The sequence below is a fragment of the Protopterus annectens genome, chromosome 10.part0 (assembly GCF_019279795.1).
Source record: "Protopterus annectens isolate FY-2018-M chromosome 10.part0, PAN1.0, whole genome shotgun sequence".
Taxonomy (NCBI): Eukaryota; Metazoa; Chordata; order Ceratodontiformes; family Protopteridae; genus Protopterus; species Protopterus annectens.
In genome coordinates this window covers 989,623,709-989,647,917 of record NC_056744.1, presented here as the reverse complement: position 1 = coordinate 989,647,917, position 24,209 = coordinate 989,623,709, and the positions used below count along the sequence as shown (strand labels likewise).

The 24,209-nt window shown below is 38.3% G+C and overlaps 1 protein-coding gene across 1 annotated transcript in view; it reads left to right on the top strand.

Moving 5' to 3' along the window:
• Positions 1 to 24,209, top strand: part of ADGRL4 (adhesion G protein-coupled receptor L4) — a 707,438-nt gene that overhangs the window by 517,691 nt on the left and 165,538 nt on the right. Inside the window, exons 9-10 of the mRNA XM_044085751.1 lie at positions 2,305 to 2,481; positions 8,276 to 8,479. Coding sequence (XP_043941686.1) covers positions 2,305 to 2,481; positions 8,276 to 8,479 — 381 coding nt within the window. The remainder of the gene's footprint in view (positions 1 to 2,304; positions 2,482 to 8,275; positions 8,480 to 24,209) is intronic.

Here is a 24,209-nt window from a genome sequence, read left to right as displayed (position 1 = left end):
CCTCTCCTAGTGTGTGTATATTTGCCTCTATTTCATAGGTTCATAGGTTAGTACTAGGCTACCTTCCCTTTCAGGCCATGTTAAGCCTAGCCAGTTACCCCATGTGAGAATCAAACCCTGCACCTTGTGTCTGTAAGGTAAACACCTTAACCATTAGGCCAACCCCCCCACAGTACTATTTTCATTTTTGTGTACCTCTTCTGTCTACTTTGTCTCATATTTCCTCCATGTTTTCTTATTATTCTTTAAATCATCCCTCCTCTCTTACTCTAATAAAAAATGTGCCCTAGCTTAACCGGCTTTTCTTTTATGTTTCTCCTCTGTATGTTATATCCCACATTCCCTACTATCCTAGATCTCCTTTTTTTCCTTTTTATGGAACCAGTAAGTGTTTTGGTGACTAGACACATGGTATTTGTCCTCAATGTGCAGAAGGTTAGTTATGTGTGGCACTTCTTGACAACATGGCCCACCACACACTGATTTGCACATGCTGTTTTCAAGTATCACATGATATGTGCTAGCTGCACCTGGTCACTACCTTGCTCTATAATGTACTTGTTTGCACTGTTTCACACTGGTTAACTTGCTCTTGTTGAGTCTTGCACTAACTGTGTATTTGGTGTACAGCTATCTTCTCAGGTAAGCAGATTCATATGTTCTGTACATTCATACATACACCTAGCATATCTCTATGAATCTTGACCACTTTGGGATTTATATTCTAACCATTATATTATGTTACATTAATGCAATTCAGGACTTGCTGATACCACTTTTTAAGCCAATATTTCTTATAACTTGGAAGTGGGTATGATGGAAAACAAAGCTAGCAACCCATTAAGAAATGATCAAGTCATGTTAGGAAACAGAATCTGAAACCAAGGATGAAGATCAGAACTCACAGTGACTTAAGCAGTTAATGCTTAAGGCAAGTGACTAAATTGGGTTTCATTATATAATGCACCAGACTTGTTTATTTAAGCAATAATCCATGATTGTGTGTGGTTATATCAAGATTTACCCAAGTCTGGTGTGGTTTGATCAGGAGGGTAAAGCCCCAGTGATTAAACAAAGCCAACCATGGGAATATCCTGATATACCCACAAACAGGAGTGGATTATTACTTTTATACAATTACATTATTTAAGAAATAAATGATTTACCTTTCTTAAATAATATCTCTGTATAACTGCACTTCAGTCTTTGCCTGCATTTTTCCTTGCTTACTGATGTACTGTGCATGTGTATGAGACGTATGTCCCCATGTTTGCATAGTATATCAGTGTAATACAGAATAAGCAGTAGAGGAAAAATAATCTCTGTTGCTGTTTTTTATGTTTAAAAAGTTAGGATTTTATGAGAGACAGCAGAGAAATACAAGGAAAATTAAGTTTGTTTCTGTTTCTTTAGTTTTGCAGAACATACCTGATTTTTCTTATTTTTGCTGTTCTTCAGCATAGGCCAATAAAATGTCTGCAAAGTCAATGCTACCTCAGTGGCCAGATCTTTTTCTATTGGTATGTGTCCAATTTACAGCAGGCACACTGAGCAGTCATTATATAACTGAGTCTACCTAAAAAGCTGCTAGGTATGTTAGTGGACACATTATTTTAAAGTGCAGAGGCAAACTCCAAATCTATAGTTAAAACATTTGCATTTATTACAGTCTATTTCAGGTTCCTCTCAATGTGGACAAAATCTAAATGTGCAAAGAGGGTCTCCTACTCTTAGCAGGTTTAGTAATAAAAACTGTAAAGAATTGCTCACGTCAACAAACCCTCCTCCACTCTAACACCTTCAGAACTGTGGTTTACAACTGCTTGTGAAATCTGTCTGTTTTGACTCTGTATTCACAACCAAGTGCTTGGAAAGAGAAGGGAAGCATTCAGGATAAATATGTGTTGTAGGATCACAAGACTGCCTGAAAATAAACTATAAGTTGAGCTTTAAAATATAAGCAACGTAGCTGTCCAGGTAATAAGAAAACTCAGATCACAAGTTATGAGTTTTGTAACAACTTATGTATAAAATACTTTAGTGAGATGCAAATAAATTTGTAGTGCTATTCTCTTTGTATGGTTATTTGTAGCTTAAAATATTTTTATGGATGAATTCATGAAAATAGTTAGCTTAAAGTTCTGAAAGGCAAAGAGTAGGGATGATCTTTTTTGTAACAAATTAGTGAGTACTTGCATAGTAGACATAGGTAAACGTTTTGCAAGCCCAAAATAACTCAGCACCATCTAATTTACACTATAATGATGAAATGATAATTAGTCCATTTTGTAATTAATTTTCTAGGTTCTGGGCAAAGATTTTGGTACTGTATGTGCTTTTTGGAATTACACACCAGATACTATGCAAGGTCATTGGTCGATGGATGGTTGTGAGCGTCAATATTTCAACAGCACACATACTTCATGCAAATGCAATCATCTGACTCATTTTGCCATACTGATGTCACCGCGTCATATACTTGTAAGTCGAACCATTTGACAATCAAATCTTTCCCAGACGATGTTAGACATTCTGTATTGTATTCAATATGTGATTTAAAGGTATACTTGCATTTATTATAAGGTTTATCTGATAGAATTCTGGACAATGTGAGTGACACTTTATTAATAAGACATTTCAAGCAATTAGGTATTTAAAATTTATACTTAACATTCAAATGCATTGCTGTTTTAAGGCTGTGTTATATATCTGCATACACTTACACATTTGACAAAATTACCTTAATGCAACAGTCAAAATGGTTGAAATTTAGCACTGTTTCACAATCTGATATGTTTTCTTAGTTGTTATACCAGATGTTGTAATGCAACCTGACCAGAGGAAAGTCATGTGTGCCAGATCTACCCTGACCCATACATAACTGTAACAATAGTTCAAAAACTTGTATTAATGCACAGCTATCTGTAAATACATTTCTACTTCAAACTACAGAAATCAAATGGAACAGAAGCAATATGAACACATTTTACTGAACTTTATAACAGAAAGTAACTGACGTGTGGAATATATATAAAATATTTACAAAGTATGATAACTTAGTGCAGAGGCTTAAATTTATGAATTGCTAATGAGATTCATCCAAGACTGATTCCCTCAAAATTGGCTTCAAAAATGCATGACTGAACAAGTTACTTAGAAAGGCATTGCTCTTATGTAGCAACTGTAAAGGGCCATAGTGCCTACAAATAATGTGAATGAGAGAACTGTCATTCTATTATCTATAAAACTACAATGTGCATAGTGCCAAGGTAACTGTTCAGCTTGGGCCTTATTTCACCCAGCATTCCACTCATACTGTTGTTTACAGTAAGACAGATGCTAGTATTGCTCAGCTGTGAAGTGTTTGTGATATGTCAGAAATTATTTGCTGCTGTTGTACAATTTATATATCTTTTAATGTGATGTGTACTGACAACAGACTGTACAGCCAGCTCCGATATTTAACTTTTCCTGATTACAGTGATAAAAGTATAACTCTGTTTGGAACACTGATGTATTCTGCCTTAAGATTTTTTGTTATCTTTGATAAAGCAATATAGCAGAATGTGGTCTCTCTCTTTGCTATGTGATAAAAAGCCAAAAAGCCACAGTCAAACTATGTCTAATTTACAAAACAGTTAGACATAATTGAAGTCCACTGCATTGCACCTTTAAAAGATGTTAACATTAGTAACATATCCAATTTCACTACTGTGATGCCCATGGCTTGTAATGTTAATTGTTACTAGATTAAAAAGATTATTAGTATAAACTGGAATGTCTTTAAATATAATGGAGGAAGACATTTATTTTTTTTGTTAAATTTCCCAAGTTTGTTTATAAAAGGGGCATAAACACCAAAAAAACAAATAAATAAAAGCTTGAATTTTACAATGCAAGTGCCCCTAGTGTTAAAAAAAGGAATGTTAATGTGTAATGTGTGTAGACAATGTAAGTATATACTATACAAAAAAAATATTTGTTTACAGGGTCATCAACCCATTTTAATAGCTCTGAAATGAAAGGTGTGCTTTATTTAGTCTGCTGTGAAAAAATGCCCTGCATACTACATAGGTAAAACTAACAGAGCTCTTTGTGAGAGTATTTACTTAAATAATATGGATATTTTATATAGTAACTGCAAAAGTGCTTCATATAAACATATTAATCAAAACTTTAATCACAATTTTTTGTCAATGATTGAAAAGGTAGAGGTGATCCCAAGGGGTGGTCCTTGGGAGGATTGGTTAGAAGTGTGTGAACTTTGATGGCACTAATTTTAAATGCAGAATTAGAACCAGGAATAAATGACCAGATATCTATTTTAAGTATTTTAAATTAAAAGTTGTATATTTATAAAAAAGATTTGTACCATGATTAAGTAACCACATGTTCTTGATCTAAATGTGTAATATTTATATATAAGAATAAACTTTTGTAAATCACATGACTATGTGTAGCACTTTAAAAATGTATTGCTGCCAAGAGTTTACATTCCGAAGAAGTCCCATAAACCACTGGGACAAAAGTGCTTAAATTAATTTATTGATTTGTTTTTAATCCCTTTATTATTTTTTAATTAAAAAATGATAAGAAGCAAACTCCACAAAGCGTACTCACAAGTAAATAAAAACAACAAAATGCTGCACAGATGTCATAGTGAATAATTTAAATCTTGTTTTAATGCTTTTGGTCCAAAAACTATAGGAACTTCTTTAGAAACAATAAAACAACTTCCTGGATGCATTTAAAAAGCTGAAAAGGTCCCAAAATGAGAAAAACTTAAAATGACAGTACATAGAAAATATGTGCACACAACACTGCAAACCAAACTTACAAATAATTTAAGTTAAAAAGATAGTGCCAAACACTTAATAAAAACAACTGACAATTAAGAATAAAATCCTAAAAGTAGTAAACATTTCTTTAAAAATTTACATGGTGAAATAAATACAATATCAAATAATAGCAGCTTTAGCTTTACGTGTAGGTTAAATGGAAATAATAATAATAATAATTTGATAGGAAAATAATTTTCTTGGGTGGCAAAAGCCAGGGTACCATTTGGCTAGGCTTATATAGGCCCTAGGGCCAATAGCCTAGTACCTACCTATGAACCTATGAACCTATAAAGTAATGTATTCCAGGGTAAACCTCTGCATTTTAAAAGTAGTTACCAAAAGAGCAATGGGGTATTCACCAGGACTGTCAAAACAAATTTCCTAAAGTCTTTACATATAATAGAATGTAGGTATAGAGCATTTAACATTGTGTTACTTTTAATCACATAAACATGCTGGTAAATTCTTTTTTCTCAATGCCCCAATAGTCTGGCCAATATAAAAGACTGGGCAGGAAGAACAAAAGGTAATGTAAACAACCTCTTTTGTTTTACAGTTATAATTGCCTCTCATTGATAATAAATCGGAGTAACTTGCCACAGTAAAATATGTACCTTGTAAAATAAACCTGCATTCCATGATTTCTAACTACAATGACAAATGTCAGCTTTAAAAAGCTGCTAAGTTTGATTAAGTATCTATTTGACCATATACATTTTTTAAAATATATACTACTTTTAGGATTTTATTTTTAATCATCAATTATTTCTTAAATTTTACTAGATGTTTTACATTATCTCTTTAACTTAAATTATTTTTGAGTTTGGTTTGCAGTGTTGTGTGTTCACACTATTTCTAAACACTGGCACTTTAAATTTGTCTCATTTTTGCACCTTTTTGGCTTTTTAAATGCATCCAGAAAGTTGCTTTACTGTTTCTGAAGTAGTTCCTATAGTTTTTTGAATGAGCATGTTAAAACAGGATTAAAACTGCTCACTGTGACATCTGTGCAGCATTTTGTTGTTTTTATTTTTTAATAAAACTGATACAGTGGCTTGCAGTGGACTCCAGTTACATCTTTATTTGAAGTGGTTTAGAATTTCATATTTTTTGTAATACATTGAGTCCTTAGTTTATGAAATGTGCTTTCTGATTTGTCCTGTTCTTCTGAAACATTTCATTTAAAAGGTGAGGGCACCACATTAACTTGGCAGCTGTGGAATGAGTCTGCTTATACTTCCTGAAGCTATGCATGAATGTTATTCCTTAAGTCACCAATGTTATTAATCAGGGCACATTTCAAGATGGTACTGATAATTAAGTTCATCATTTTTTTTTTAAAGTTCATAAATTAGTACCAGGCTAATTGCTCTTGTGGGGCCATTCCAAGCCGGCCAATTACCCAACGTGAGAATCAAACCCTGCACCTTGTGCCTGTAAGGTGAACACCATAACCACTATGCCAACCTCCCTACTTTGTCTAATAAAATAATATGTGTAATTTAATATTAAAGATATTACTACTACTGAATGGAAATAGGAATACTGCCAATTCTTAGGAAGAACCATCTTGGCCCCACCACCACCACCATTTTAAACTTGAGATTATCAAGTAACTATGACAAATGGCCTAAAATCAAATTCTGGCAGCAAATGAAATTGTTTTCTTTCAACCATGTGCATAGTTTTATTAGTAATTGTTCAAAAATTAGTTATCCATTCATCATCTATTAGTATGCCTTTTTATCTGCATTCTTCTTTTCACAATAAGATTATCTACAAGTTAATTTATCTGCTAGTATAGTTGAACCCATGAAAGTCATACCATGTTATTATAGTCCTTTGAGACTTGCTTTCACTAATTATCATGTACGTTATCTTTATTATGTTGAGCTTCTTCATTGAGATGGTTTACAGTTTTTGCATTAATTGACTGACAGACAAGTATCGGACTTGCCACATAAGTTTACCTTTTGTGTTTTTATGTAAGGGATCTGCTTGCGGTATTGCGTCTCCTCAGTGGAAGTATTTAATAATTATTTGTATTTAAATACTCATCCTTTACATTAACCATTCTGAAATGTATAAGTGCTAACTCTGATTACTACAATCTGTTGATATTCCATACAAAAGTAACATGTTTGGTTATTGTTAACCTAAATATTTAAGTCCTTATATGGAGGGGGGGGGCACATACCCATGCAGTTTCCCTTACATTACTTACCTTACAGTCATCTAATGACTGCAGATACACAACTAATCTCATCATTCCCTCTTTGTAGGTGCGGTTAACTGTTACATGCTAACAATTTTTTTTTTTATTTCTGCATATCTACCGGAAGTCTTATGATTTCTCAACTATTTCATTACAGATATTTGCAAGGACATAGTGTATAACTTGATGGAATTTCTCTCTACCACTAAAAACAAACTGTGTGCTGTGACCTTTGGATCGCTTTACTACAGCATTCTACTTAAAATGGAAATCAATGCAGTCAAGGCTTCATCTGTACCCTTTGTAGAAAAGTACATGAGCCAGTTTGTTTAATGAGATTTCTGCATGCACCTGACGAGCTGGATGTGACTTAAACCCCAAGAGCAAAACAGCTAATTATAATATCAAACTGCAATAGGATAATGTCATGAGGAAAAAATGCAGCCCAGTTCTAATATGCATTTAATTGCTACACAGGTGTACCCCAAACTGATATTTTAATAATTGTGTGGATGAAAAAAAAAATAGGAGACATAGCAACTGGTACAAAAGATTCTGCTAACCAATGAAAAATTATTCAATTATATGAAGCCTCTGTATTATTTTTCTTCTGTGCACATCAGCCTTGCTTTTCAAAATTATAATATCAAGGCTTAAAAATGTTCCCAATAAGGTCCCACTTCTAGTCATATAAGTACATGTGATGACATTAAGCACATAAAGACTTTGCTTAATGTCACCACAGAACTGCATTTAGAGTAACATATTGCCTCAAAGCAATTCAATGTGCTGTGTGTATGTAAATCATAGCTCCATTCTCTCTAAATTGGAGCTCTTTATTTTTTCCTGAAACTCCTTTCCACATAATGAGCATTTTTAGTGAAGAGGAATGTCGTAGGTAAGTGCTGTCTTGCAGAAAAATAACAAGCTGACTTAACGGCAAGTCAAAGTACACATCTAAAACGAAATTCTTGTGGTACTCTTTTTTTCCCCCCATCATGGCTCTAACCAGCCTTCTATCAGAATTCCTAATAAGATAAGCATACAGTAATTAATGCACCTGAGACTTGTGCTCTCATTTAATGAATGGTGGAGTAATTGATTATGATAATTTCTTATACATTATGTCGAACCATGGAATTTATGGCTGATAGTTCTAAACTAAATTTATTTAATTAAATGTTACCCAGTAACTGTGATCATTATTTTTTCTCAACAGGATGAAGCTCATTATAATGTCCTTACACGAATCACTCAGCTGGGGATAATTGTTTCCTTGATCTGTCTTTCCATGTGTATTTTTACCTTCTTTTTCTTCAGTGAAATTCAGAGTACCAGAACAACAATCCACAAAAATCTCTGCTGCAGTCTGTTTCTTGCAGAACTTCTCTTTCTTATTGGAATCAGTGTTACTGAAAAACCAGTAAGTACAACACACAATGTCATTGTTAGTGTGGTTTTATCTACACACACACACACACACACACACACACACACACACACACACACACACACACACACACACACACACACACGTGAGTGTGCATTTTTTAATGATGCAAATGCTCCAATGTCTTATTTTGATAACACATGCTAACACAATGCTGATCCAGTGTTATATATTTTTGCAATCTGTGAACTGTAATTTCATTTTAATATTTTTGCAAAATTTTATGAAAGTATCTTTATTAATATGAATAATAGCTCTAATTTGAATCTGCCTGAATATCTGTTAGTATTTTTATCTAAAGAACTGTATTCTGTAGCAGCATTTCAAGCTTACAGAATTTGAGGTCTGGAGTTCTTATGCATCACATACGTACGGTCTCCTAGTAACCTATACTCTTGTCTTCTTGAGTGGGATTTGTACATCACTAGCAGGGAAGCACTTGCCATGTGACATTGCTTCAGCTATTACCTGCTTTAATTTATAACTTGAATAGTTGTACCTTTTCAGTCTTTACCTCCTGTTTAGAACCAGGATAATAGCTTAAAAGTTTTAAAGGTTCTTCTCCTGCTGTAGGTAGAATCACTCATAAATACTCTCTTTCAGACAGCTGATGTCTCCTTTATGTAGCAACATTCAACGTATTTCACTGCTGTTGTCAGACTAAACAGGTGTGTATGCATTTAGTGTTTTAAGGTAGCCCCATAAATGTTGGGCTATGCTACTTACCATGTCCTTTCTCCCTTGAAATGGAATACTTACGCATATACTCCAATGATTAGTCACTTTTCTCTAATCAAGTGCCAGGTATGGAATTGTTTCTTGTTTCTTATTGTGTTACACATGGAGACAATCTCCATTTGCTAACATCCATCCTTAACTTCACTATATATTACTAAAGAAATAAAACAGGTGTAAACACACACATTGATTGTATTACATACACCAAAGAATTGATTGTATAAAACATGTGCACATGTCCACATGCTCTTATGCATGCATGACAGGACACAAATATATTCTTTCACGCATGCACACACATATGCATACATACACATTGCACATAAATGTGTAATATGCCTAGGATGAGTGTAACAGCATCAGAAACATATTCAGGACCCTGTACTCCCATTCAATGTGTCTGTCTTTGCTACAAATCTCCTTTTTCTGTGTCAGTACAAATAAACAAACGTAACACAACATTTTGTGCAAACTGCTCCCAATAGGCTTTGAGTGCAGTTAGCTCTTTTATTAAGGGGCAGTAAGAGCAGAATGTCGGCATTAGTGGGTGAGCGGAGAGCCATGCACTGTATAATGGAAACCTTCAAGTTTAATTTCTGTAGTTTGGATGCTGTGAAATGAGCCCTCACTTATGCTTTAAATATTTTTTGGTAAATGGCTATAGAACTCATAATAAACTTGATTTTGCCATTGACTTGCCCTACATACTGCATTAATCCTCTTTTTCCAGTGAGAGGGTAAGGTTTAAAGCACTGTTCTTCTGGAACAGCAAAACTGTCATCTAGTTTAACTGTTGTCCTAAAACTGCCAGGCTAGGAATCCAGATTGTGAACAGTGAGGATGGAACATGTCATTAATGCGGGAGTAATGTACCCCTATACCTCCCATGGAAGAGACTTTTGTCACTAACTGAAAGTGGGGGATACTCAGTTTTTATTCCATCCCCAAAGAAGGTTCATCCCTATTATTGTGGTCTAGTCTATAAGAATGCAGATGATAAACGTGATTGTCTGTGCTTCATGCATGACTCATGAGAGAGAAGGCTGGATATTTTCTTTCTAATAACAAGACTGCATTCTTTTCATTCTTGCACTTTGTTTATGCTCATACCTATTGTATGCATTTTTTTCAGAACAGAAACATTATGCCTATTACATTTTAAACACTGCTCTTGCTTTTGCTACTGAACTTCAGAGTTATACCCCCACACTAGGTTAGTACTAGGCTAACTGCCCTTGTGACCCATTTTAAGCCTAGCCAATTACCCCATGTGAGAATGAAACCCTGCACCTTGTGTCTATAATGTAAACGCATTAACCATTATGCCAATCTCCCACCCATCATTTTTTTTATCTCAAATTAAAAAGAAAAGACAAAAGCAAGAGTAATAGAGAGAGATAAAGAGAGAGAGAGTGTGTGTGTGTGTGTGTGTGTGTGTGTGTGTGTGTGTGTGTGTGTGTGTGTGTGTGTGTGTGTGTGTGTGTGCGTGTGCATGCAGCATCATATGTGTGTGCATTTGTGTGTGTGTGTGTGTGTGTGTGTGTGTGTGTGTGTGTGTGTGTGTGTGTGTGTGTGTGTGTACGTGTAGCTTTAGATACCTTATTGAAATATTACTAAGTAAGCTAACCTTAATAAGTGCCTTGAGCCTTATTGCTGTTATTATATCCCTATATAGCACAGAGCCATTCATAAAAATGTTAAGTGATATAATATCATGGTAAGTCAACAACAAAGAAACATTACTAGGATGAGTTACAGCAATGAAGATCTAAGAAAGAATGTGTTTTCATGGTTTAGCCTAAACTATCAGCAGATCTGCATGACTGCTTACACTTACCTGGAAACTGTCCAGATTTTCATTGAATGTCCAGATTTTTGCCTCATATTTTTGATTATAGGTTCATAGGTTCATAGGTTCATAGGTTCATAGGTTGGTACTAGGCTATCAGCCATAGGGCCTATACAAGCCTAGCCATAACAATTCCCTGGATATTTCTTCCCACATTATTTACTTTCCTGGACCCCTGTCTAGCAGGGCAACTGACGTGATCCCTGGGGTGAATTTCCTTTCTCCCATCCAGTCGTCAAGGTTCCTCTTGAAGAGGTCCAAAGAGGCACTCTGCTTGACATGTATGGGCAATCTATTCCAGAGTCTGGGGAGTCTCTGGGTCAGGAACCTATCCCTCCAGCATGTTTTGTTTATTGTGATGACAAGGTTTAGATCCCTGGAGCGTGTAGCTCTGAGGGATTGGGATTTCTTTAAGTGTAGCATGTCCAACAGCTCTGGGTTTGACATGGCCTTATATGTTAAGCAGAGATCGCCTCTGAGTAGATGATATGCGACAGAGTATAGCTGGAGTTTTTTAAGGTGGTCAGCGTAGGGCATCTGCTTTAGGCCTGTGATTCTTTTAGTGAGGTATTTCTGAGGCCTTTCCAGTTGTTGCAGATGTCTTGAGAGGTACATACCAAATGGGGCGTTGTATTCTATAATGGGTCTAATGAGGGATGAGTACAGTGGGACAATGACCTCCTTTTTTCTGGATGAAAAGCCCTTCGTGATGAGATGTGCCACATAGAAGGATTTCCTGACTGTTGTGGCGATGTGGTTATCGAAGGTGAGACCACTGTCCACCTGTGTCCCTAAGTCTCTTATCACACTTTCTGTGTTTAGTGTACTGCCACCTATACGGTAATTCATGGATACATGTTTTTTCCCAAAGGGGATAACAATACATTTCTTGGCATTGAGCTTGAGCCCATGGCTCTGGCACCAAGCATCTGTTTCTGTAAGGCCCTTTTGTAGAGTATCCACATCATTTGGGGATTCAATAATGGCTCCCAGTTTGCAGTCATCTGCAAACTTTGTTAGCCAGAGTCCCTTTGTGTTGAAGTAACACACCAAACAAATAATTATATATATAAAAATGTACATATTTATTGAGATGAATATTCACTCAAAAGGAAATTATTATAAGGTCACTTTAAAAATTATATATGTTTCTCCTTTTTTGGAATTTATTAGCAAATTGATTAATTGACTGTTTAATTATTTACTATAAAAACTGCTACTGCGTAGCAATTAGTTGTGATCCTTGAAGGCGAATTGCCGAGGTACCAGGTCGTTTACATTAAAGGAGAATTGGAGAAGTACTGGCTGTTTGGTGTGTTACTTGAATTTTTGTTCTTTTGTTCTTCTTCACGTTGCTGTGTTTTTTCATTATTGGGTCCAAGCCGTACTTTTCCAGGGACATATTTTTGGATTATTTACTTTGTGTTCACCGGTACTGTTTTCATCAATGTCACATAATGAGAGCTCCGAACGGAGCTCTGGATCAGATGCTGTGCTGTTTCTGGATATGGTGTCGGAGCGTGAGAAAAGGTATACAAATATAGATCCTTGGAATTTGGGGGGAAACACAGATGCAGATGGCCATTTCGCTATGTTAAATAAATTAATGGCCAAAGAAGTTGCTCTTTATTTTGACACCAGACTATTGGAAAAATATTTAAGCCTTAACATCACCCCCAGAGGGTTACGCGTTGATAAGTTACCCGCTGCACCATTTTCGGACGATGAGTCCGATTTATTAGAAGAATGGAAACAAACTTCTCTCTCTTGTACTATAGGCTGGCTCCGCATATTGATTAAACGCAATAGAAGATCTCATGATAAGCTTAAACATGAGATTTCGGTGCTGCAGAATGAACTTGTAGCCGAATTGAATTATAGAGCACAAATGGTTGACATCAATGATAGAATGAACAAATTGGAAGCTGATATAGTACAAAGAAAGCGTGGAAAATTAGTCCGGGACTTAAAGGACTATGAAACAGGTATTATTTTTAGTTGGCAGCGTGAACCTGTGCGTAATCGTTCTAGGGGGAGGAGCTGGTCTCACAGCTCGAAGCGAAGAGACTTTTCAGAGTCTTCTTTTTCCTCAACGGAACAAAATGCTGCTGCCAAGAATGTTTCCTTTGCCAGAACTGTTGCATCAAACCGAGTTTCTAACAGGGATGTTTCGGAAGCTTCTAATGAGGCTTCCAACTCAAGTTCTATGGACAATGTGAACTTTCAAAACGACCATTACAATAAGGGGAGAAATGGGAGAAATGGCCGAAAGGGGCGAAATCGCTACAAGTGAAGGTTTGATAACAGAAGCTTTTAACAGAACTTCTTATAATGCTTTTCCATTAGAATGCATTAATTTATCTAATTTGTGTTTAAACAATGACATGTTAAATGTCTTGTATAAAGGGAGCAAATTTGTTCCTACGTTCTTCCCGTCTTTTGCTGACATTTACCTAGAAGTTAAAGCATTCATTCGTAAACTCTTGTTGAGAGTATATTTTAAAAAATTTGTCAGTGTGAATGTTAATAAGAATTTGAATGAAAATGTTTCAAATGAAGTTCATAACGAATTATTGGATGAAGTTGATTTTGATGAAAGTTTAATGAATTTTTTCCCTCATCAATGGCCTTGGTGACTGTTTCAAGAAGTCGACCAAGTTCAAAGGCATGATCTGCCCTTGACGAAGCCAAACTGGGTCGGGTCCAATGTCTGCAAGTCCCCTATATCTTTGTTTATGAGCTCCATTATGATCCTCTCCATGGCTTTGCAGACTAGACATGTTAAGCTTATGGGGCGGTAATTACCAGGGTCCGTGAGGCACCGCCTTTGTGGAGTGGGACCACAGTTGGCGTCACGCCACTCCTTGGAGCACGTATCCTGTGGTAAGGCTGAGATTAAACAGCTGCCTTATGTGCGGGTTTAATTTCTCATTTAGCTCATGTAGCACACAGCCGGGGACACCATCCGGTCCCATTGATGCTGTGTTTTTAGCTTTAGAGAGTAGCTTTCACCTCGCATTTGAGATGTCGGGAGGCTACACTCCACTGGGATAGTTATCTCTCTCCTTTGGGGAGAGGGGTGAAGTTTGCACTGAACCTGTCTGCCAGTATGTTGGCAATGTCTGTGGGTTCAGTGATTTTTGTATCATTTTGGACTAATTCTGAGCATATCTGTGAGTTTCCACCCAGGTTCCTAACATAGCTGAAAAGGCCTTATGATTGTCCTTTGAATCCATGGCAATTTTTCTCTCAAAATTGGCCTTAGTTGATTTTATGAGTGCTCATATTTTTTACTAATAATGATCAGGGGTGACTTTCCTTTTATGGATTTTGTTCTATCATGTAATAGCTTTCTCCTCTTATTGTAAAGTTTGTTAATGGCTGGGGTCCACCAGACTGGACGTTTGCCCTTTGTGGAAAGAGTCTTGGTTTTATTTGGGATTGCCTGATCCATGCAGTCCTGGAGGTGTTCATAGAAGGCATTTGTAAGGGCTTCCACAGCTTGGGTTGTGGTTTCCACTGGCTCAGGGGCCTTGAAGGATACCACACCAGTCTTGAGTAGTGAGAAGTTTTCTTTAGAGAAGTTCTTCACTGTGGTCTTTTTTGTTTGGGGTGGGGGCGGGATGCGGATTTCCAGTGAGATTAGTTTATGATCAGATCTCACCAATGAGGGATATACTTCCAGTGTGGAGCATTTTGCCTCCATGTTTGTGATAATGAGATCTAGTATATTTTCTCCTCTCATGGGAACAGTGACTAGCTGTTCCATGGCATTTGAATTTATGAACTCTAGGAACCATTGGGCTAGAAAGTTAGGGCTTGAGTAATGTTCCCAGTCTATATTCGGGTAGTTGAAGTCACCCAATATGATGGTGTTTGGAGATACATTTATACCCTCCAGTGTCTTCAGGAAGGCTGTGTGGGGTTCCTGAGTTTGAGAGGGTGGCCTGTAGCATGCTACAATTTGTAGAGCAGTTTTGCCTATGGTTAGTTGCACCTGGATGGTTTCTGAAGCTTCGTGCATTGCCACCAACCTGGAGGTGTGGGTATCCTTTATGAATATGGATACACCCCCTCCTTTTGTTGTGTGGTCTGGGTTTTGGGGCCGGAACGCATGATATGAGGTAAAACCTGATAGTGCCGGGGTGCTCTCAGGAGCCTTGAACCAGGTTTCAAGTTACAGCACAGACATCGATGTTCTCCATACTGAGAAGGGCCTCGAGTGCGTGCATTTTGAGATTTAGACTTCTGGCATTGAGCAGCATTAGCCTCAGTTTCTTCCCATTTTTGTTTTCTAGGGTGGTAGGTTTAGAATTTGAGCCTTGCTTAAAAAAGGCACTATGGGGGTGACTAGAGCCTTAGCCAATATCCAGAATCCCAGGGGTGACAGGTGCAAGCCGTCCCTTGCGAAGCAGCGTGGCTTGTCAAGCATGTCATCCCAGGCAGACAGACACTGGTCCCCTTTGAATGACACCAGACATTAAGCCAATTGTTAAAGCTGATCATCTTGTCTCTATATTGTGGCATCATTCTTGGTGAAGGAAGGATACTGCTCAGGGTCAGGGTCATACCTGCCTGGGCTACATAATCAGAGAGCTCCTCTATGTCTCTTTTCATGTAGTCGATGTACATCTCAGGTCGTTCACACCAGCATGGACAATGACTGTGTCATATTTGTACTTGCCGTGGAGTGACCTGAGTGCTTGTGTTATGTGACGGATTCTAGCGCCCGATAGGCAGCTTACTGTGACCCTCTCCTTGTTCAGCCTGGTGAGTGGGACGTCAGTGTGTCTGACTATGGAGTCACCTATGACAAGTATGTTTGGTGTTGTATTTGGCCTTAAGGGCTGTGACTGCTTTGCACACTGATTTTGTGGTTTATGTGTTGCTTGTGGGGTGTCTTGAGGTAGCAGTTGTTTGGGTGTCTGCTTTGGAGGCCTCTGCTGTTTAGGTAAATTTTTACTCAGAGCCTCCGAGTATGTCTTTGTGTGTTTATGTGTTTGATTCAGTGGTGTGGTAGCATTATGTGAGGCTGGTTTTGTGGTGTGTATAGTTGCCTTCTCCTCCTGTCTGGTCTTGCCAGTCCTGAGTTGAGAGAGCACAGCCTCCAGCTTGGCTAAATAGCTTCATCTCTCACAAGTATTTGTGTTATGAGGGAGGAGGAGAGGGTTGTCTGTGTACATGAGGCAGTTATAACACTGCCTTAAGATTCTCAGATTCACCAGCTGGACCGGAGAGGAGATTGACAAATGACCTTTGGACATGCTAGAATAATATTGGGAATTCCTTAATAATTGAAAACAAGGGCCAGTGGGGAGTGAGGGTGTAGTGCTTTTAATTTTTAGTGCTGACTTATATAATTGCTTTAGTGAGCAAGTGCCAGGTAACTTGAGTGTAATGTGTTACAAGTAACTAAATGCAAAAACGACAAACAGTAACTTTCTTTCAAGTGAAACAAGGAAATAAGTACAGTAAGCAATGCAGATATCACTAGTGATCCACAGAAGCTGAGAAGCGTATTAGGTGGAATTAGCATTCCAGGGAAATAACAAGCAAACAAACAACAAGCATATAAACAAAGCTAGATTCAGCAGGCCTGGATCTAGTCTATGCTACAGCAAACAAGGTGTACCAATTTCAGTAAGATACAGTTCAAATATTCAGGCACTATAAACCTTTAACCAGAAATTCCCAGCTCAGAAGGGCAGATTCCAGCCTCTTCTACCACAAGAGTGCAGACCACGAACCTTCTTAATGTAAAATAACTGGCCTGAAGCCCAAGTGCTTAAACCAGAACTAATACACTTGGACACTGGGCTCTCAATCAGCAGTTCCCAACTTAGAAGGATGAAAGCTACCTGTCCTGCCACCACAGTGCTTGCCACAAACCTTCCTAATGTAAAACAACTGGTCTGAAGCCCAGTGCTTAATCCAAAAGACTTAGAATGATAGCTACACTTTAATCAAGTTACAACCAAGCAGTAATAAATACAATTGAATACTTTAGAGAATGTCTGGATTAGTGCTCAAGTTACAGAAACAAAGCTAGATCCAGCAGGCCCGAATCCAGTCTATGCCACAGCAAACAAGGCGCACCAACTTCAGTAAGAAGCAGTTCAGATATGCATGCACTATAAGCCTTTAACCAGAAATTCCCAGCTCAGAAGGGCAGAGTCCAGCCTCTCCTCCCACAAGAGTGCAGACCACGAACCCTCTTAATGTAAAATAACTGGCCTGAAAGCCCAAGTGCTTAAACCAGAATTAATACACTTTTAGAATAACAGACACTGAGCCCTCAGTCAGCAGTTCCCAACCTAGAAGGATGTAAGCTACCTGTTCTGCCACAACAGTGCAGACCACAAACCCTCTCAGTGCAAAACAACTGGTCCGAAGCCCAAGTGTTTAAACCAAAAGGCTTAGAATGAGTTACGCCAAGCAGTAATAAATACAACTGAGTATTTTTAAGATGATGCAAAAGTAAAATGAAGTAGGTAGAAACACAAGTACAGCAAAAGCAGATGAATTTTTTTTTTTTAATCTGAACAAGTGCTGAGATCAAAGAAACAGATTTGAGTGCTGAAACTAGAAAACTGGATAGTTATAAGAAAAAAAAAAACAAGCTAGAAGGCTTCCCTCAAACACAGAAGGGCTTGGGGGCTCAGAAGCCTACAAATAGTCTATACCACTTAACAGGAAAGGCAGGAAATAAGCTTTATTTATTTTTTTTTTTTTGTCTGTTTCCCAGATGCTCTCTTTGTACACAGTAGGAGTGCCTGAAATCAGAATATGATCTCAATGCACTCAGTTGGGTGAGCAAATGAGATGGGCCCAGAGGCAGGCTGAGGGGCGGGCAGTTTCAAGGCCACTAAGATTAACACCAAAACAAAAACAGTGAGGGTGGGTGGGAATAACTTAAGAGCAGAGTTAAAACTGCCAGTTCAGTTAAATATTCCTTCAACACAGTTTAAATCAAATTAAATACTGTATTTTTTTTTAAAAAAAGTGCAGATAAAGGTACTTAAATTTTCTTATACGTCCAGTTGAATATAACCAAGTTCTTAGCCGGCCAAAGCTGAGGTTTTTAAGCAGAAAATATGTCACACTGTACCACTTAAAAAGGCAAGGACAGGAAATCAAAGAATGTGGCTACCCCCACACCTGTAATTACTAGCAAATAACAAACAGCAGAGTTAAAACTGCCAGTTCAGTTAAATATTCCTTCAACACAGTTTAAATCAAATTAAATACTGTATTTTTTTTAAAAAAAAGTGCAGATAAAGGTACTTAAATATTCTTATACGTCCAGTTGAATATAACCAAGTTCTTAGCCGGTCAAAGCTGAGGTTTTTAAGCAGAAAATATGTCACACTGTACCACTTAAAAAGGCAATGACAGGAAATCAAAGAATGTGGCTACCCCCACACCTGTAATAACTAGCAAATAACAAGCAGCAGAGTTAAAACTGCCAGTTCAGTTAAATATTCCTTCAACACAGTTTAAATCAAATTAAATACTGTATTTTTTTTTAAAAAAAGTGCAGATAAAGGTACTTAAATTCTCTTATACGTCCAGTTGAATATAACCAAGTTCTTAGCCGGCCAAAGCTGAGGTTTTTAAGCAGAAAATATGTCACACTGTACCACTTAAAAAGGCAAGGACAGGAAATCAAAGAATGTCCAGAGCATTTTATACTGCTGTGTGTTGCATCCAAAAACATCTCCACTGACTTGTGTGTGAGTGCACCTGCATGTTTGTGTGTGTGCATTTATGTCTGTGTATCCATACACATATGATGGCACAGTAGCACAGCAGATAGCATTATCACCTCACAGCAAGAGGTTTCCCAGTTTGAGTCCTGGCTGCAGTGCCATCTGTGTGCAATCTGCATGTCCTCCCTATGTTCATGAGGGTTATCTCTTGTGCTACAGTTTCCTCCCACATTCCAAAGACGTGCAGTAGGTGGATTGGACACTGTAAATTGACCATAGGTGTGAGTGTGCATGTGAGTGTGTGGTGTGGAAGTACTACCATAGCAGGGCTAGCCACCCAATTGTGTAAACATTAGCTCTAGATGATTATCACTTTTGAAGTGACAGACTGACCCCATGTGCAAAAGTGGAAAATTCCAAAGGAGCCAGTACCTGACAGCCTGAGAAGACATGCCTAACAAACCATGATGCTTTGCCAGAGATGTAAGCATCTGTCTCCCTTGGGATTCAGGCTCCTGGCAAAGGCTGTTGCCTCCCCCATAGTGCCTTTTTTAGGCAAGGCCATAATGTCAAAACCACCAACATGAAAATTTCATCAAAATGCAAATCAAAGATAATGCTGCTAAACGCTAGGAGTCTAAACATGAAACTGGAATCATTGCAAGCATTCTTAACCCTGGAATATGCTGACATTTATGCAGTCACAGAAACCTGATTCAGAGCTGCAGAGAACACTCCAGCCATACTAGGTTACTCATCCTGTCATACATTCAGACCCCAAACCATGTGTAGCAAAGCAAAAGGAGGTGGAGTTGCAATATATATAAAATATATACACACCTCCAGGTTGGCTAAACAGTATGACGCATAGGAGACTCTCCAGGAGCAGTTAACCATTGACAGGAACCCTATTCAAATCATAGATAGGTACAGGCTCTCAACTTTGACTCAAGATGGCCATTCCATCTATCTGGACCTCTTCAAATATACCAAGATTCAACCCTTTACCCTGATCCTGGGCGACTTTAACTATCCAACCATAGATTGGAAGAACACACCAAAACCACTGGATACACCACACAGAGGAATCCACGATGTAGAAAACTTCTTTAATGGAGAACTGGAACACATTAGCGCCATAGTAACACTATGCTTCTTCAGGTGTAATAAAACATGAAATTGAGCAGCCTTTTATACAAAAGCTCTTGGCGCTCAAAACTGGCTAATCAGAACACTAATTGAATAATTATAGCATTCATGCTAAGCTAGTTTAAAGAGGTATCATTAACAAATTCAAAGATGTTAAACATAGACAAAAAAAGAGAATAAAAAACATATGAAAAAGCATAAATAAAAAGCATGAATAAAAACAGTTAGCATAAAATGTGCCAAAGCGCCTTAAAACAATTATGCTGTCACACCAAAAAACAGCAGCTTCTGGCGTAAGCTGACAGTGCAAGCCTGCTGAAAACTCAGAATTGCTTATAAAACAAAGCAGCAAGTATCAGTGATCAAATACATAATATAGTCCACATTTCAAAAAATTCACAAAATATGAGCAAAAGAACCACAAATACATTAATAAAATACTTTAATGAAAAATAAAGTATGTAATATCCCTAGAAGTAAAATCGCTCAACAGAGTTCATCGTGAACCCCTTGCCATAGAGCAGATAACCAGAGCTAATGCATCAAAAACACCAGATGATCATATTGTTGTATCAGTAAGGGCAAATGGTATTATCAAACTCTGCCTAGCAAAAATATCCATGTAATAAATATTGTCAGGAAACGGCAGTGTAGTATCATTAATGAATAGTGCAAAACATGCCGGTTAATAAAATCAGCTTATTATCGCCTTCTCAATAAAAAACATCTATAGAACCTACTAATGCACAAAATCCTAGACCTATATAACAAAGTTGACTTATACAAAAGGTAAGTAATAAAACTCACCAGTAACGGCAACAATGAAAATAGAAATAAAACCAATGTGGCATCCTGTATGCACGGAAAGCCATGTGACGACAGTCAAAACAACAAAAACTGGTCCGACAGTAAAAAACATCCTATTACCAACAACAACTGTCCGACTAAACATAACCATCTAATCAACGGCTTTACGTAAAACCAGAAAAACCAACAACCAGATCCAACTGATAAATCAAATACTGAATATTAATACAAGTATATGAAAATATATAATAAAACATCAGAGGATCTGGCGGAATGCAAAACACTAATTGCCACTATAAAGATGGTGCTCATAAAAAGTGGCAGCGTGAGCCGCCCCAATAAGATGTAGACACCCAACGGGGATCTCACCATAGCATATAAATATAGCGACTGAAATATGGTTGAATATAATACAAATCTACCATAATAAAAAAGACAACAAAGAGGGACACATAGATTGGAAGAACTAAACACATGCCAAAACACAAATGCCCAGAGAGTCCTTGATTTTGTCAATGCAATGACTTGAACCAGCTGGTTGACACCTCACAAGAGGTGAAAATATCTTGGACTTGGTATTAACCAACATGAGTAACCACTGCAGTATCCCTACAGTGTCATCCTCCCTGATAAGAGCCAACCACAAAGCAGTCACTTTTGAAGTCACCATCACCCCTGGCCACCCCCTAGATAGGGTCAAACAAAAAAAACTTCTCAAAAGCTGAATAAAACCTCCTGAGTGAAAGTCTAAACAGTGTCACAGCTCCCTTCCCCCTCCACAGGAAATGGCACGTATGCCCAAACCTACACCAAAGTACTATACGAGCAATTATATAGCTGCATGGAATCAGGAATACCCAACAGGACAAAATCATCCTCCTCAAGGAAGATTAAATCTGTCTCGTGGACATCTGCAATAAATAAACTCATAATAAAATGAAAAAAAACTGCTTTCCAGGACTAAGAACGAGCAAGTGCCTAATTGGAAGCAATTTCTCCTTAGTGTGAAAAAGCAAATAAGAACACTAGTAAAATCATCCAAAGCAAACTTCAAATCCAAACTGACCACATCTACTAAAGACAATCACAAAGCTTTCTTCGCATATGTCTGCAAACTCAAGGGAAGTACCTAGATCTGCTAGAACTGGTGGTCAAGGACACCACATACACAAACAATGTAGACATAGCCAACCTTCTGGCAGACAGGTTCAGTGAAAACTTCACCCCCATCAGTAAATCAGGACATTCCCAGAATCTGTCCCCCTCCCCTTATCTCTAGGAATCAAGTCATCACTGCCCTCTCAAGGGCAAAAAATACAGCCTCCACGGGACCAGATAACATCCCAGGCTGCATCCCACATGAACTCAGACAAGAACTTGCAGCACCATTAGGCACCCTATTCATCCAAAGCCTGAGGACTGGCTTTGTCACAGTCGAGTGGAGGTTATCCACTGTCATCCTTTTGCACAAATGTGGATCATCCACCGATTCAGGAAATTATAGACCCATCAGCCAAACTAACCTGATCTGCAAGGCCATGGAGCAGATTATCATGGACCGCATTAACAAGCACATTGGCAACCTCCGAACACTTGATCCCACACAGTTTGGTTTCATCAAAGAGAGGTCATGCCTGCTAAATTTTTCAACTTCTTTGAGACAGTCATCAAAGCCATGGATGAGGGGAAGATGGTTTTAGTATATTTTATAAAGGTTATTTAACTATTGAGGCTAGATAGTCATTGGGTTTAAGTGTAATAATAAAAGAGTTGTTCGGGAACATAAGGGTTGAAGTATGTGACCTAATGTTCAGAGGGAGAACAAATTTATGATGGATGGAAAATGGTCATATAGGTTCATAGGTTCATAGGTAGGTACTAGGATATCTGCCCGAGGGCATTTATAAGCCTAGCCAGAGTGTGTCAGCTTTTGCCGCCCCATTGATTAATTAACTGAGCCTCTGTCAAGCAGAGCCAATGAAGTGATCCCAGGGGTGTACTTTCTGTTACCCATCCACTCATCAAGGCTTCTCTTGAAGAGTGTTAGCGAGGGGCTCTGCCTAATGTAATTAGGAATTTTGTTCCAAAGCATGGGGAGTCTCTGTGACAGGAATCTATACCTCCAGCATGTTCTATTTATTGTTGTGGTGAGGTTTAGCTCACTAGAGCACGTGGCTCACAGTGACTTGGATTTCTTTAGGTGGCGCATGTCCATCAATTCTGAGTTGGACATGGCTTTGTAAGTCAGGTACAGATCACCTATGAGTAAGCGATATTCCACTGAGTACAGCCGGAGTTTTTTCAGTCGGGCTGCATAGGCCATATGTTTGAGGCCAGTAATCCTCTTGGTGAGGTGCTTTTGTGGTCTTTCAAGCTGTTGGAAGTGTCTTGTGAGGTACATCCTAAATGGGGCATTGTACTCTATGATGGGTCTGATGAGTGACGAGTAGAGGGGCACTATAACCTCTTTATTTCTAGATGCGAACCCCTTAGTAATTAGGTGGGCCACATAGAAGGATTTCCTAACTACTTTGGCAATATGATTGTCAAAGGAGAGATTACTATCTACCTGGGTCCCCAGATCTCTTATTACCTCTTCTGTATTAAGGGGGCTGCCGCCTATGTGGTAATTTGTGGGTGTTTTGTTTTTCCCAAACGGGATGACTATGCATTTTTTGGCATTTAGCTTGAGGCCATGACTTTAACACCAGGTGTCTGTCTCAGTAAGGCCTTTTTGGAGGATATCCATGTCAGCCGGAGAGTCAATTATGGCTCCTAGTTTGCATTCATCGGCGAACTTGGTTAGCCATAGTCCTCCTGTGTTTGCCTGTACTTCTGAGAAATATATGCCAAACAGTATGGGTCCCAGAACTGAGCCTTGCGGGACACCACTTGTGACTGGTTTAGAGTCAGACCTGGAGCCCGCTATTCTTACCGTGTGAGTTCTGTCTGTAAGGCAGTTGGCAACCTATCTTGTGATGTAGGGGTTTATGTTCAGGCTGGTGAGTTTTTTTATAATACCTGAGTGAGGAATGGTGTCGAACACCTTGGCAAGATCAAGGTAGGCTGTGTGAACCACCTTTCCCTCATCTATGGCTTTCGTAACTGTCTCGAAGAAGTCAACCAGGTTTAGTAGGCATGATCTGCCCTTAACAAAGCCAAACTGGGTTGGGTCAAGTGTTTGGAGGTTCCCAATGTCTTTGTTAAGGAGTTCCATGATGATGTGCTCCATAGCCTTGCAGACCAGGCTAGTCAGGCTTATGGGGCGATAGTTACCAGGGTCAATTGTGGCTCCTCCTTTGTGGAGCGGAATAACCATTGCTGTGCACCATTCTATGGGCATGTAGCCTGTGGAGAGGCTGAGGTTGAACAGCGTGTTTAAGTGGGGGTTTAGTTTGTTCTGTAGTTCGTGCGTGGATGGAAAATGGTCATATAGGTTCATAGGTAGGTA